Source organism: Triticum dicoccoides, chromosome 2B (assembly GCF_002162155.2).
Source record: "Triticum dicoccoides isolate Atlit2015 ecotype Zavitan chromosome 2B, WEW_v2.0, whole genome shotgun sequence".
In the NCBI taxonomy this organism is placed as follows: domain Eukaryota; kingdom Viridiplantae; phylum Streptophyta; class Magnoliopsida; order Poales; family Poaceae; genus Triticum; species Triticum dicoccoides.
In genome coordinates, this window is record NC_041383.1 from 725068852 (window position 1) to 725083102 (window position 14251).

General features: G+C 44.2%; 1 protein-coding gene across 1 annotated transcript; it reads left to right on the forward strand.

Annotated features, from left to right (window-relative positions):
* Nucleotides 1–13003: 13003 nt before the first annotated feature.
* On the forward strand, nucleotides 13004–13626 carry LOC119361263 (classical arabinogalactan protein 9-like; the record flags this gene model as incomplete). The annotated part of the gene is made up of 2 exons (XM_037626562.1): nucleotides 13004–13411; nucleotides 13512–13626. Coding segments are annotated over 2 exons (492 nt in total), but the record flags the coding sequence as incomplete, so codon positions are not given.
* Nucleotides 13627–14251: the final 625 nt, after the last annotated feature.

Below are 14251 nucleotides of genomic sequence, written 5' to 3' on the forward strand. Positions count from 1 at the left end.
AGTTGCAAATATTAGTAACAGAACCAGTATCAAATACCCAGGTGCTACTGCGAGCTTTAGTAAGGTACACATCAATAGCATGTATATCACATATACCTTTGTTCATCTTGCCATCCTTCTTATCCGCCAAATACTTGGAGCAGTTCCGCTTCCAGTGACCAGTCCCTTTGCAGTAGAAGCACTTAGTCTCAAGTTTAGGTCCAGACTTGGGTTTCTTCTCCTGAGCAGCAACTTGTTTGCCGTTCTTCTTGAAGTTCCCCTTCTTCTTCCCTTTACCCTCTTTCTTGAAACTGGTGGTCTAGTTGACCATCAACACTTGATGCTCTTTCTTGATTTCTACCTCCGTAGCCTTTAGCATCGCGAAGAGCTCGGGAATTGTCTTATCCATCCCTTGCATATTATAGTTCATCACAAAGCTCTTGTAGCTTGGTGGCAGTGATTGAAGAATTCTGTCAATGACACTATCATCTGGAAGATTAACTCCCAGTTGAATCAAGTGATTATTATACCCGAACATTTTGAGTATATGTTCACTGATAGAACTATTCTCCTCCATCTTACAGCTGTAGAACTTATTAGAGATTTCATATCTGTCAATCCGGGCATTTGCTTGAAATATTAACTTCAACTCCTGGAACATCTCATATGCTCCATGACGTTCAAAACATCGTTGAAGTCCCTGTTCTAAGCCGTAAAGCATGACACACTAAACTATTGAGTAGTCATCAGCTTTAGTCTGCCAGACGTTCTTAATGTCATCAGCAGCATCTGCAGCAGGCCTGGCACCCAATGGTGCTTCTAGGACGTAATTCTTCTGTGCAACAATGAGGATAATCCTCAAGTTACGGACTCAGTCCGTGTAATTGCTACCATCATCTTTCAACTTAGCTTTCTCAAGGAACACATTAAAATTCAACGGAACAACAGCACGGGCCATCTATCTACAACAACATAGACAATCAAAATACTATCAGGTACTAAGTTCATGATAAATTATAGTTCAATTAATCATATTACTTAAGAACTCCCACTTAGATAGACATCCCTCTAATCATCTAAGTGATCACGTGATCCAAATCAACTAAACCATGTACGATCATCACGTGAAATGGAGTAGTTTTCAATGGTGAACATCACTATGTTGATCATATCTACTATATGATTCACGCTCGACCTTTCGGTCTTAGTGTTCCGAGGCCATATCTGCATATGCTAGGCTCGTCAAGTGTAACCCGAGTATTTCTGCGTGTGCAAAACTGGCTTGCGCTCGTTGTATGTTAACGTAGAGCTTATCACACCCGATAATCACATGGTGTCTCGGCACGACGAACTTTGGCAACGGTGCATACTCAGGGAGAACACTTGTACCTTGAAATTTAGTGAGAGATCATACCGTCAATCAAAGCAAAATAAGATGCATAAAAGATAAACATCACATGCAATCAATATAAGTGATATGATATGGCCATCATTATCTTGTGCCTTTGATCTCCATCTTCAAAGCACCGTCATGATCACCATCGTCACCAGCGCGACCCCTTGATCTCCATCGTAGCATCGTTGTCGTCTCACCAACTATTGTTTCTACGACTATCGCTACCGCTTAGTGATAAAGTAAAAACAATTACAGGGCGATTGCATTGCATACAATAAAGAGACAACCATATGGCTCCTACCAGTTGCCGATAACTCTGTTACAAAACATGATCATCTCATACAACAATTTATATCTCATCATGTCTTAACCATATCACATCACAACATGCCCTGCAAAAACAAGTTAGACGTCCTCTACTTTGTTGTTGCAAGTTTACGTGGCTGCTACGGGCTGAGCAAGGACCGTTCTTACCTACGCATCAAATCCACAACGATATTTCGTCTAGTATGTGCTGTTTTAACCTTCACAAGGACCGGGTGTGGCCACACTCGATTCAACTAAAGTTGGAGAAACTGACACCTGCTAGCCACCTATGTGCGAAGCACATCGGTAGAACCAGTCTCGCGAAAGCGTACGCGTAATGTTGGCCCGGGTCGCTTCATCCAACAATACCGCCGAATCAAAGTATGACATGCTGGTAAGCAGTATGACTAGTGTCGCCCACAACTCACTTGTGTTCTACTCGTGCATATAACATCTACGCATAAACCTGGCTCGGATGCCACTGTAGGGTAACGCTGTAATTTCAAAAAAATTCCTACGAACACGCAAAATCATGGTGATGCATAGCAACGAGAGGGGAGAGTGTCGTCTATGTACCTTCATAGAACGTAAGCGGAAGCGTTATGACAACGCGGTTGATGTAGTCGTACGTCTTCACGATCGACCGATCCTATCACCGAAGGTACGACACCTCCGCGGACTGCACACATTCAGCTCGGCAACGTCCCATGAACTCATGATCCAGTAGAGCTTCGAGGGAGAGCTTCGTCAGCACGACAGCGTGATGACAGTGATGATGAAGTTACCGACGTAGGGCTTCGCCTAAGCACCGCTACGATATGACCGAGGTGGATTATGGTGGAGGGGGGCACCGCACACGGCTAAGAGATCAATGATCAAATTGTGTGTCTATGGGGTGCCCCCTCCCCCGTATATAAAGGTGTGGAGGAGGGGGAGGGGCCGACCCTCCTAGGCGCGCCACAAGGGGAGTCCTACTCCCACTGGGAGTAGGATTCCCCCCCTTTCCCTAGTTGGACTAGGAGAGAAGGAAGGGGAAGGAGGGAGGAAGGAAAGGGGGGGGGGGCTTCCCTATTCGGATTGGACTTGGGGGGGCTCCTTTGCTCCTTTCCCCTCTTTTCCACTAAGGCCCAATAAGGCCCATATACCTCCCGGGGGGTTCCGGTAACCTCCCGGTACTCCGGTATATTCCCGATCTCACTCGAAACCATGTCCAAATATAGTTGTCCAATATATCGATCTTTATGTCTCGACCATTTCGAGACTCCTCGTCATATCTGTGATCATATTCGGGACTCCGAACTACCTTCGGTACATCAAAACACATAAACTCATAATACCGATTGTCACCGACCGTTAAGTGTGCGGACCCTATGGGTTCGAGAACTATGTAGACATGACCGAGACACGTCTCCGGTCAATAACCAATAGCGGAACCTGGATGCTCATATTGGTTCCTACATATTCTACGAATATCTTTATCGGTCAAACCGCATAACAACATACGTTGTTCACTTTGTCATCGGTATGTTACTTGCCCGAGATTCGATCATCAGTATCTCAATACCTAGCTCAATCTCGTTACTGGCAAGTCTCTTTACTCATTCCGTAATGCATCATCTTTCAACTAACTCATTAGTCACATTGCTTACAAGGCTTATAGTGATGTGCATTACCGAGAGGGCCCAGAGATACCTCTCCAACAATCGGAGTGACAAATCCTAATATCGATCTATGCAAACTCAACAAGTACCACCGGAGACACATGTAGAGCACCTTTATGATCACCCAGTTACGTTGTGACATTTGGTAGCACACAAAGTGTTCCTCCGGTAATCGGGAGTTGCATAATCTCATAGTTATAGGGACATGTACAAGTCATGAAGAAAGTAATAGAAGTAAACTAAAATGATCAAGTGCTAAGCTAACGGAATGGGTCAAGTCAATCACATCATTCTCCTAATGATGTGATCCCGTTTATCAAATGACAACTCATGTCTATGGCTAGGTAACTTAACCATCTTTGATCAACGAGCTAGTCAAGTAGAGGCATACTAGTGACACTTTTTTTGTCTATGTATTCACACATGTATTATGTTTCCGGTTAATACAATTCTAGCATGAATAATAAACATTTATTATGAAATAAGGAAATAAATAATAACTTTATTATTGCTCCAAGGCTATTTCCTTTACCCAAGAGGAACAAGATCAAGGGCACCAAGCACCCAAGAGTAATAAGCTTCTCAACTTGTAACTTCCACGTATCATCGTGGAGAACTCAAACCGATGCACCAAATGCAATGGCAAGGGCACACAGAGCGCCCAAGTCCCTCACTCTCAAATCCCACCAAAGCAACAAAAAGCTATGGAGGAAAATGAGAGGAAGAACAAGAAGGAGAACACCAAGAACTCCAGATCTAGATCCAAGGGGTTCCCCTCACATAGAGGAGAAAGTGATAGGTGGAAATGTGGATCTAGATCTCCTCTCTCTTTTCCCCCCAAAACTAGCAAGAATACATGGAGGGATTGAGAGATAGCAAGCTCGAAGAAGGTCAACAATGGGGGAAGAACACGAGCTCAAAGGATAAGGTTCAATGGGGAAGAAGACCCCTTTTATAGGACCTCCCAAATCCAACCGTTATGTGCTCAGGTCGTGCACAAGCGGTACTACCGCTTGGAGGAGCGGTACTACCGCTTAGCACGGTCAAAAAAGCCCAACAAGAGAGAAACCACGAGTTGAAGTTCTGCCAGAGAGGTAGTACCGCTCTGGGGAGAGGTAGTGCCGCTTACCACTCATAAGAGGTACTACCGCTCGGGAGGATAGGTAGTACCGCTTACCACTAATAAAAGGTACTACCACTCGGGTGGAGAGGTAGTACTGCTTCCCGCTTATAGGAGGTACTACCGCTCTACTACCGCTCTACTACCATGAAATGCGACACGAAAAGACGCATTCCCAGAAGCAGCGGTACTACACGTGGCACAGGGCCGCGCTACTACCGCTCTAGAGAGCAGTACTACCGCTTGAGGCTTTCAGGAACACAACAGAGAAAACAGAGGATGCAATAAAGCCTAAACTGCCATAACTTCTGCATATGAGCTCCGAATTGAGCAAACTCAAGCTTGTTGTATAGAAGACGACGAGTAGCATCCAACATCGGCTGATTATAGTAAGAAGTGGCAGGGGAGGTATGCATAACAAATAGAGGAGAGAAATCTCCAACAGAGAAGAACCGGCATAACCTCCAACATTGAAAACATCATAGAAGATGCACATGAACTCCGTTTTCGATGAACTCGAGCTTGTCAAGAAGAAGACCACAAGCTCTAAAACTCACAAAGGGAAACACCAAACACGAACCAAGAAAGATGATGCAAGGATGCAATGGTTTGAGCTCTCTACAAATAATACGATCAAGCTACTCATCGAGAGCCCCCCTTGATAGTACGACAATCGATCCTATAACCCGGTCTCCCAACTACCACCATGAGACCGGTAAAATAGAAAACCTATCAAGGGCAAACCTTTGCCTTGCACATGGTCCACTTGAGCTAGATGATGACGACCTTGACTCCCTCAATTTGGACAACCTTTCTTAATTGCGTTGGCTTGATGAAGACTAGTTGATTGCTCCCCCATACTCCACTATGGGTGAGCCACTCTTCCGCACATCTTCATAAGTCCATTTTCACCACAATGGACGGCAAGCTTCAAGCATTTGATCTGTTCATGTTGCTCCACTTGAACTTGCACACCGCAACCTAACCCCACAAAGAACTCTCACGAATACCATGGGTTAGTGCACAAAGCGTAATGGACAATGCTTACCATACCATGGGATCACTTGATCCCTCGGTACATCTTATACACTTTGTGTGTTGATCAACTTGATTTACTCTTGACTTAGTCTTGATCAACCTTGGTTCTTTCCAACTCTCTTCATTTGGATGATGTCTTGAAGGTAAACATGAATGATCACACAATCTTCTTCTTCAAGACATGCTTGCAATAAGCTCAACTCTCACATGACCAATGTTTGGATAATTCCTTAATAACACCTTGGTCACCACATAAACTCCTTGAAACCAACACATGGACTTCAAGAAATGCCTATGGACAAATCCTTCAAATATAACTCAAGGCAACCATTAGTCCATAGAGATTGTCATTAATTACCAAAACCAAATATGGGGGCACCGCATGTTCTTTCAATCTCCCCCATTTTGGTAATTGACGACAATCACTTTCGAGAGAGTTTATTTAAGGAATTATGCACCACCATGTAATGCAACAACCAATAATGCATGCATATGAGATGCAAAAGCTAAGGAGACAAAAACCAAAGCAAGAAGAAATAACTCTCTTAACTTCTTCACAAAAATCTCTTCTAAAACTTCTCCCCCATTGGCATCGATTGCCAAAATGGGCGAAAAGCTTAGAATGTCAATACAAATTGTGGTCCTCCATAAATTGTGTATTTCTCAACAAGAGAGTGGAATGCAATACACATATCCAGAGGTAAATACTTGGAGGAACACAAACCATATTGAGGCACAAAGATTGCTAAAGAATGATATGCCACAAAGACATAACAAAGAGAGACACAAGCAATCAAGCAATCAAAAGACGCCAATTGAAGCAAGCAAACAAAAGAAATCAATTGAAACCTAGACCAAAGATCCTATGAGCCACATGAAAAAAAGATATTATGATATGAACATAGGAGTGTTCTAAAGAAACTAGAGAATCTCCCCATGATTTGTGCACAAATAAGAACATTTGTATTTGAATACACCGAGCACAAAATAGGATCATCACTCCCCCAAAATCAATAGAAACTCAGAACAAATGCAAGTGAGCAATTAGGAAACAAAGCCTAGCACTTGTAACAAACACATGGTTGAGCAACATGCAAAGAGGCAACTTAAGAATAGGCTCAACCAAAATGATGTGTGTGAGTCATGACAAAGCACTTGAGAAGACTAATATAAGGATGAGCATAAAGCATCAACATAGTCTTGGATAAATGGGATACACGGTGCATGACATGACCTCCCCACACACACCCAACAAGCAAATGGGTTCACAAGCTCACTAAAAATGCAAATTAAGAACCAATGCTTGTGACAACCCATGGTGAAGATAGAAAATGAAAGGGCTCATCAAGACGAGGGATACCAATTAAGATGGCAAAGGCCTCGTCAAGACAAGCCTAAGAAAAAGATCTTCACCACAAAAGAGTGCATCAAGATGCAATGAGATAAGATCTGCACTCAACATTGGATGTGAAAGAATAAGGATATCACCTAGAGATGTAACTTCTCTCAAGTGTACAACATTCTAGGTAGATGAAAATTATGATGATATCAATCCACGAAGAAGGATGTACACACGAAATGGTTACACAAGGAAAGAACAAGATATCCCCAAGGAAGTCATAAGTATACCAATAAGATATTTGCTTTAAAGCATAGCACATGGCTTGATATGGTATTATTGTATATAAATGAAATCCTAACACACACCCATCAAAGACATCACAACTACCTCCAAGAGATCATTGTTGGTATGCTTTGATAAAGGAAACAAGTATCACAAGAATGAACCAATAAATTCATGCCGTGATGCAACCTATACAAGGTTGAATGCAAGAAATGTATGCATGAAGTAGATACTTGTTACCGAGATAGCATTAGAAGGATGTAGTAGATACCAACTGAAGGTATATAGTAGTTCACTGATCATCCTAGCTTGACTCCAATAAGCACATGGTGACACCACCTTCCTTGTGAGTGAGCCAAGCATCCAATGTATCTCCAATTGTTCCTAGAACAATCAACACAAACGAAATGGTACCCAAACTCATTGGGACCAAAGAGTTAGAAACACCAATACATAGGACAAACTGCACATAAATATGTGCACATAGATATGAAATAGAATTTCATGCACATCTCATCCAATTTGAGACTTGGTGGAGTTTCCCCTATAGATTGGGTCAAAGAAATAAAGCATGCCAAAGATACTAAATGAAGTTAATATTGTTGGGGAATGCAGTAATTTCAAAATTTTTACTACGCACACTCAAGATCATGGTGATGCATAGCAATGAGAGGGGAGAGTGTAGTCCACATACCCTCATAGCCTGAAAGCGGAAGCGTTAGCACAACACGGTTGATGTAGTCGTACGTCTTCACGATCCGACCAATCAAGTACCGAACGCACAACACCTCCAAGTTCAGCACACGTTCAGCTCGATGACGTCCCTCGAACTCCGATCCAGCCGAGCTTCGAGGGAGAGTTCCGTCAGCATGACGACGTGGTGACGATGATGATATTCTACCAACGCAGGGCTTTGCCTAAGCACCGCTACGATATTATCGAGGTGGAATATGGTGGAGGGGGCACCATACACCGCTAATAGATCTGAAGGATCAATTGGTGTGTCTAGAGGTGCCCCTTGCCCCTGTATATAAAGGAGCAAGGGAGAGGGGGCGGCCAGCCAGGAGGAGGCGCACCAGGGAGGAGTCATACTCCCACCGGGAGTAGGACTCCCTCCTTTCCCTGTCCAAGTAGGAGAGGGGAAAGCAAGGGGAGAGAGGAGAGGAAGGAAAGGGGGGCGCCGCCCCCTCCTTGTCCTATTCGGACTAGAGGGGGAGGGGGCACGCGGCTTGACCTGACCGCCCCTCCTCTGCTCCACTTTGGGCCCATGAGGCCCATTAACCCCCCGGGGGTTCCGGTTACCCCCCGGTACTCCGGTATACATCCGATAACCCCCGGAACCATTCCGGTGTCCGAATATAGTCGTCCAATATATCAATCTTCATGTCTAGACCATTTTGAGACTCCTCGTCATGTCCGTGATCACATCCGGTACACCGAACTATCTTTGTTACATCAATACATATAAACTCATAATATAACCGTTATCTAACTTTAAGCGTGCGGACCCTACGGGTTCGAGAACTATGTAGACATGACTGAGACACATCTCTGGTCAATAACCAATAGAGGAACCTGGATGCTCATATTGGCTCCCACATATTCTACGACGATCTTTATCGGTCAAACAGCATAACAACATATGTTGTTCCCTTTGTCATCGGTATGTTACTTGCCCGAGATTCGATCGTCGGTATCTGAATACCTAGTTCAATCTCGTTACCGAAAAGTCTCTTTACTCGTTACATAATGCATCATCACGTAACTAACTCATTAGCTACATTGCTTGCAAGGCTTATAGTGATGTGCATTACCGAGAGGACCCAGAGATACCTCTCCGACAATCGGAGTGATAAATCCTAATCTCGAAATACGCCAACTCAACATGTACCTTCGGAGACACCTGTAGAGCTCCTTTATAATTACCTAGTTACGTTGTGACGTTTGGTAGCACACAAAGTGTTCCTCTAGTAAATGGGAGTTGCATAATCTCATAGTTGTAGGAACATTTATAAGTCATGAAGAAAGCAATAGCAACATACTAAACGATCAAGCGCTAAGCTAATGGAATGGGTCAAGTCAATCACATCATTCTCCTAATGATGTGATCCCGTTAATCAAATGACAACCCATATCTATGGTTAGGAAACACAACCATCTTTGATCAACGAGCTAGTCAAGTAGATGCATACTAGTGACACTATGCTTGTCTATGTATTCACACATGTATTATGTTTCCGGTTAGTACAATTCTAGCATGAATAATAAACATTTATCATGATATAAGGAAATAAATAATAACTTTATTATTGCCTCTAGGGCATATTTCCTTCAGTCTCCCACTTGCACTAGAGTCAATAATCTAGATTACACAGTAATGATTCTAACACCCATGGAGCCTTGGTGTTGATCATGTTTTGCTCGTGGAAGAGGCTTAGTCAACGGGTCTGCAACATTCAGATCCGTATGTGTCTTGCAAATCTCTATGTCTCCCACCTAGACTTGTTCCCAGATGGAATTGAAGCGTCTCTTGATGTGCTTGGTCCTCTTGTGAAATCTGGATTCCTTTGCCAAGGCAATTGCACCAGTATTATCACAGAAGATTTTCATTGGTCCCGATGCACTAGGTATGACACCTAGATCGGATATGAACTCCTTCATCCAGACTCCTTCATTTGCTGCTTCTGAAGAAGCTATGTACTCCGCTTCACATGTAGATCCTGCCACGACGCTTTGTTTAGAACTGCACCAACTGACAGCTCCACCGTTCAATATAAACATGTATCCGGTTTGCGATTTAGAATCGTTCGGATTAGTGTCATAGCTTGCATCGACGTAACTATTTACGACTAGCTCTTTGTCACATCCATAAACGAGAAATATATCCTTAGTCCTTTTCAGGTATTTCAGGATATTCTTGACCGCTGTCTAGTGATCCACTCCTGGATTACTTTGGTACCTCCCTGCTAAACTTATTGCTAAGCATACATCAGGTCTGGTACACAACATTGCATACATGATAGAGCCTATGGCTGAAGCATAGGGAATATCTTTCATTTTCTCTCTATCTTGTACTGTGGTCGGGCATTGAGTCTGACTCAACTTCACACCTTGTAATACAGGCAAGAACCCTTTCTTTGCTTGATCCATTTTGAACTTTTTCAAAACTTTATCAAGGTATGTGCTTTGTGAAAGTCCAATTAAGCATCTTGATCTATCTCTATAGATCTTGATGCCTAATATATAAGCAGCTTCAGCGAGGTCTTTCATTAAAAAACTTTTATTCAAGTATCCTTTTATGCTATCCAGAAATTCTATATCATTTCCAATCAACAATATGTCGTCCACATATAATATCAGAAATGCTACAGAGCTCCCACTCACTTTCTTGTAAATACAGGCTTCTCCAAAAGTCTGTATAAAACCATATGCTTTGATCACACTATCAAAGCTTTTATTCCAACTCCGAGAGGCTTGCACGAGTCCATAAATGGATCACTGGAGTTTGCACACTTTGTTAGCACCTTTTGGATCGACAAAACCTTCTGGTTGCATCATATACAACTCTTCTTCTAGAAATCCATTCAGGAATGCAGTTTTGACATCTATTTGCAATATTTCATAATCATAAAATGCAGCAATTGCTAACATGATTCGGACAGACTTAAGCATCGCTACGGGTGAGAAAGTCTCATCGTAGTCAACCCCTTGAACTTGTCAAAAACCTTTTGCAACAAGTCGAGCTTTGCAGACAGTAACATTACCATCAGCATCAGTCTTCTTCTTGAAGATCCATTTATTCTCGATGGCTTGCCGATCATCGGGCAAGTCAACCAAAGTCCATACTTTGTTCTCATACATGGATCCCATCTCAGATTTCATGGCCTCAAGCCATTTTTCGGAATCTGGGCTCATCATCGATTCCTCATAGTTCATAGATTCGCCATGGTCAAGTAACATGATCTCCAGAATAGGATTACCGTACCACTTTGGTGCGGATCTTACTCTGGTTAACCTATAAGGTTTGGTAGTAACTTGATCTGAAGTTTCATGATCAATATCATTAGCTTCCTCACTAATCGGTGTAGTCGTCACAGGAATCGGTTTCTGTGATGAACTACTTTCCAATAAGGGAGCATGTACAGTTACCTCATCAAGTTCTAGTTTCCTCCCACTCACTTCTTTCGTGAGAAACTCCTTCTCTAGAAAGGATCCGAATTTAGCAACAAAAGTCTTGCCTTCAGATCTGTGATAGAAGGTGTACCCAATAGTCTCCGTTGGGTATCCTATGAAGACACATTTCTCCGATTTGGGTTCGAGCTTATTGCTACCTCTTGAGCACTGCGTTGGATTTCCCCGAAGAGGAGAGGATGATGCAGCAAAGTAGCATAAGTATTTCCCTCAGTTTTTAAGAACCAAGGTATCAATCCAGTAGGAGACCAGGCACAAGTCCCTCGTACCTACACAAAACGATAGCTACTCGCAACCAACGCGATTAGGGGTTGTCAATCCCTTCACGGTCACTTACGAGGGTGAGATCTGATAGAGATGATAAATAATATTTTTGGTATTTTTGATATAGAGATGCAAAGTAAAAAGTAAAAAAGCAAAGTAAAAACAAAGCAAGTAATAAAGTAATGGAGATTGAAATGATGAGAATAGACCCAGGGGCCATAGGTTTCACTAGTGGCTTCTCTCAAGAGCATAAGTATTCTACGGTGGGTGAACAAATTACTGTTGAGCAATTGATAGAAAAGCGAATAATTATGACGTTATCTAGGTATGATCATGTATATAGGCATCACGTCCGAGACAAGTAGATCGAAACGATTCTGCATCTACTACTATTACTCCACTCATCGACCGCTATCCAGCATGCATCTAGAGTATTAAGTTAAAAACAGAGTAACGCCTTAAGCAAGATGACATGATGTAGAGGGATAAATTCATGCAATATGATAAAAAACCCACCTTGTTATCCTCGATGGCAACAATACAATATGTGCCTTGCTGCCCCTGCTGTCACTGGGAAAGGACACCGCAAGATTGAACCCAAAGCTAAACATTTCTCCCATTGCAAGAACTACCAATCTAATTGGCCAAACCAAACGGATAATTCGAAGAGACTTGCAAAGATAACTCAATCATACATAAAAGAATTCAGAGAAGATTCAAATATTATTCATAGATAAGCTGGATCATAAACCCACAATTCATCGGTATCAACAAACACACCGCAAAAAAGAAGATTACATCGAATAGATCTCCACGAGAGAGGGGGAGAACATTGTATTGAGATCCAAAAAGAGAGAAGAAGCCATCTAGCTACTAGCTATGGACCCGAAGGTCTGAAGTAAACTACTCACACTTCATCGGAGAGGCTATGGTGTTGATGTAGAAGCCCTCCGTGGTAGATGCCCCCTCCGGCGGAGCTCGGGAACAGGCCCCAAGATGGGATCTCGTGGATACAGAAAGTTGCGGTGGTGGAATTAGGTTTTTGGCTCCGTATTTGATCTGACGGGGTACGTAGGTACACTACTAGAGAAAACCTTATACACAGAAGTTTATAAGTAGCGCGGTTTAAAAATGGGCGCTACTGCTAATTAGTAGTAGCGAGGGGTATAAAAACCGCGCTACTACTAAGTTGATAGTAGTAGCGAGGGGTATAAACCCGCGCTGCTACTAAATGGTCTCCAACAATGCCCTCGGGATAGGCCATAGTAGTAGCGAGGGGTATAAAACCGGCGCTACTACTAAGTAAGTAGTAGTAGCGCAGGTAAGACCCTACGCTACTACTAAGCGTGTCCACCCCGGCCCGATCCACCCCACCCCACCAACCGTCGTCCCACTCCACCCACCCCGTCTAAAAAAATCCCCTCCTCCTCCTCCCCTCCTTCTCCTCCCGTCGCCCTTCTTCCGTGACCTCGCCCCCGCCTGTCGTGATGCCTCCTCCCGTGACGCCACCGCCAGTGAAGGCGCCTCCTCCCGTGACTTCGCCCCCGGTCGCGGCGCCCCCGCCAGCAACGCCCCCGCCAGTGGCCGCCCCGGCTGAGGCGCCAGCGGTGCTCCCCCCAATGGCGACGCCGCCGCCGGTGGCCGAGGCGCCGGCTGTGGTGCCTCCGGCCGGGGCGCCGTCCAAGAGCAAGAACAAGCACAAGAGAAAGAGGAGAGGGAAGAAGAAGTCGCCCGCCCCTGCCCCGGAGCCGCTCAGCCCGCCGACCCCCATCGCGCCCGAGCCCACCACCATCAAGGACATGTCCGGCCCTGCGCCCTCCACCAACGATCTGGTAACGCATCACTCGCAAACCAAACTCTTCTAATTTTCGTTCAACCATAGCGGCAACATCTGATGGCGAATGAACGTTTCTGAATTTGTTCTTGGTGCAGAGCGGGAGCGGCCGGCAGTACGCGCACTGGGGGATCGTCGTGCAGACCGCCATGGCCGCGCTTCTGCTGTCACTAGCCTGGTGAACGTGAAACCCAACAGAGAGATGCATCCGTCCATACACTGTATTCATGTACCAAGTCCATGATTTAACCATTACGCTTGCTTGTAATGTTAGGGGTCCAACATTTGTTCGAGGCTTGTAATAAACAGTTTTTTGGCATATTCTTGCATGTGTTTTGATTATGAAATCGGTGAGCGAGGTTGCAGGTTGGAGCGCGGGGGCTTGATTTGTGCGTGTTTCGGGGTGAAATCCGTGAGCGAGCTTGGAGCACGGCGGTTCGATTTGGTAATCTCTGACGGCGTTCTCTGCAGGTGGCGATGTTTGCTTGTTAGGCTGATGGGTTGCTTGGTGTTTGTCGTTGTAGGCTGCCTGGTGACTATGGGTTTGATCCCCTGGGGCTCGGGAAGCAGCCTAAGGACCTGAAGTGCTACGTCCAGGCCGAGCTCGTGCACTGCCGGTTCGCCAGGGCAGGGGTTGCCGGCATCCTAGGAACTGATGTAAGCTGCTCACTTGACCTCTTTGTTAATTCTTGCAAAATGCCGGCATGTTCTCAGTAACCATAGCACTGAAGCTTGATTTTGCAAAAAAATAGCTGTAGAGGTGCCTAAATTATGATCTAATTGGTTACAGAAACAAAACATGAAAGCAATGTCTTTAGTGCTCCGCTGTGCTTCTATC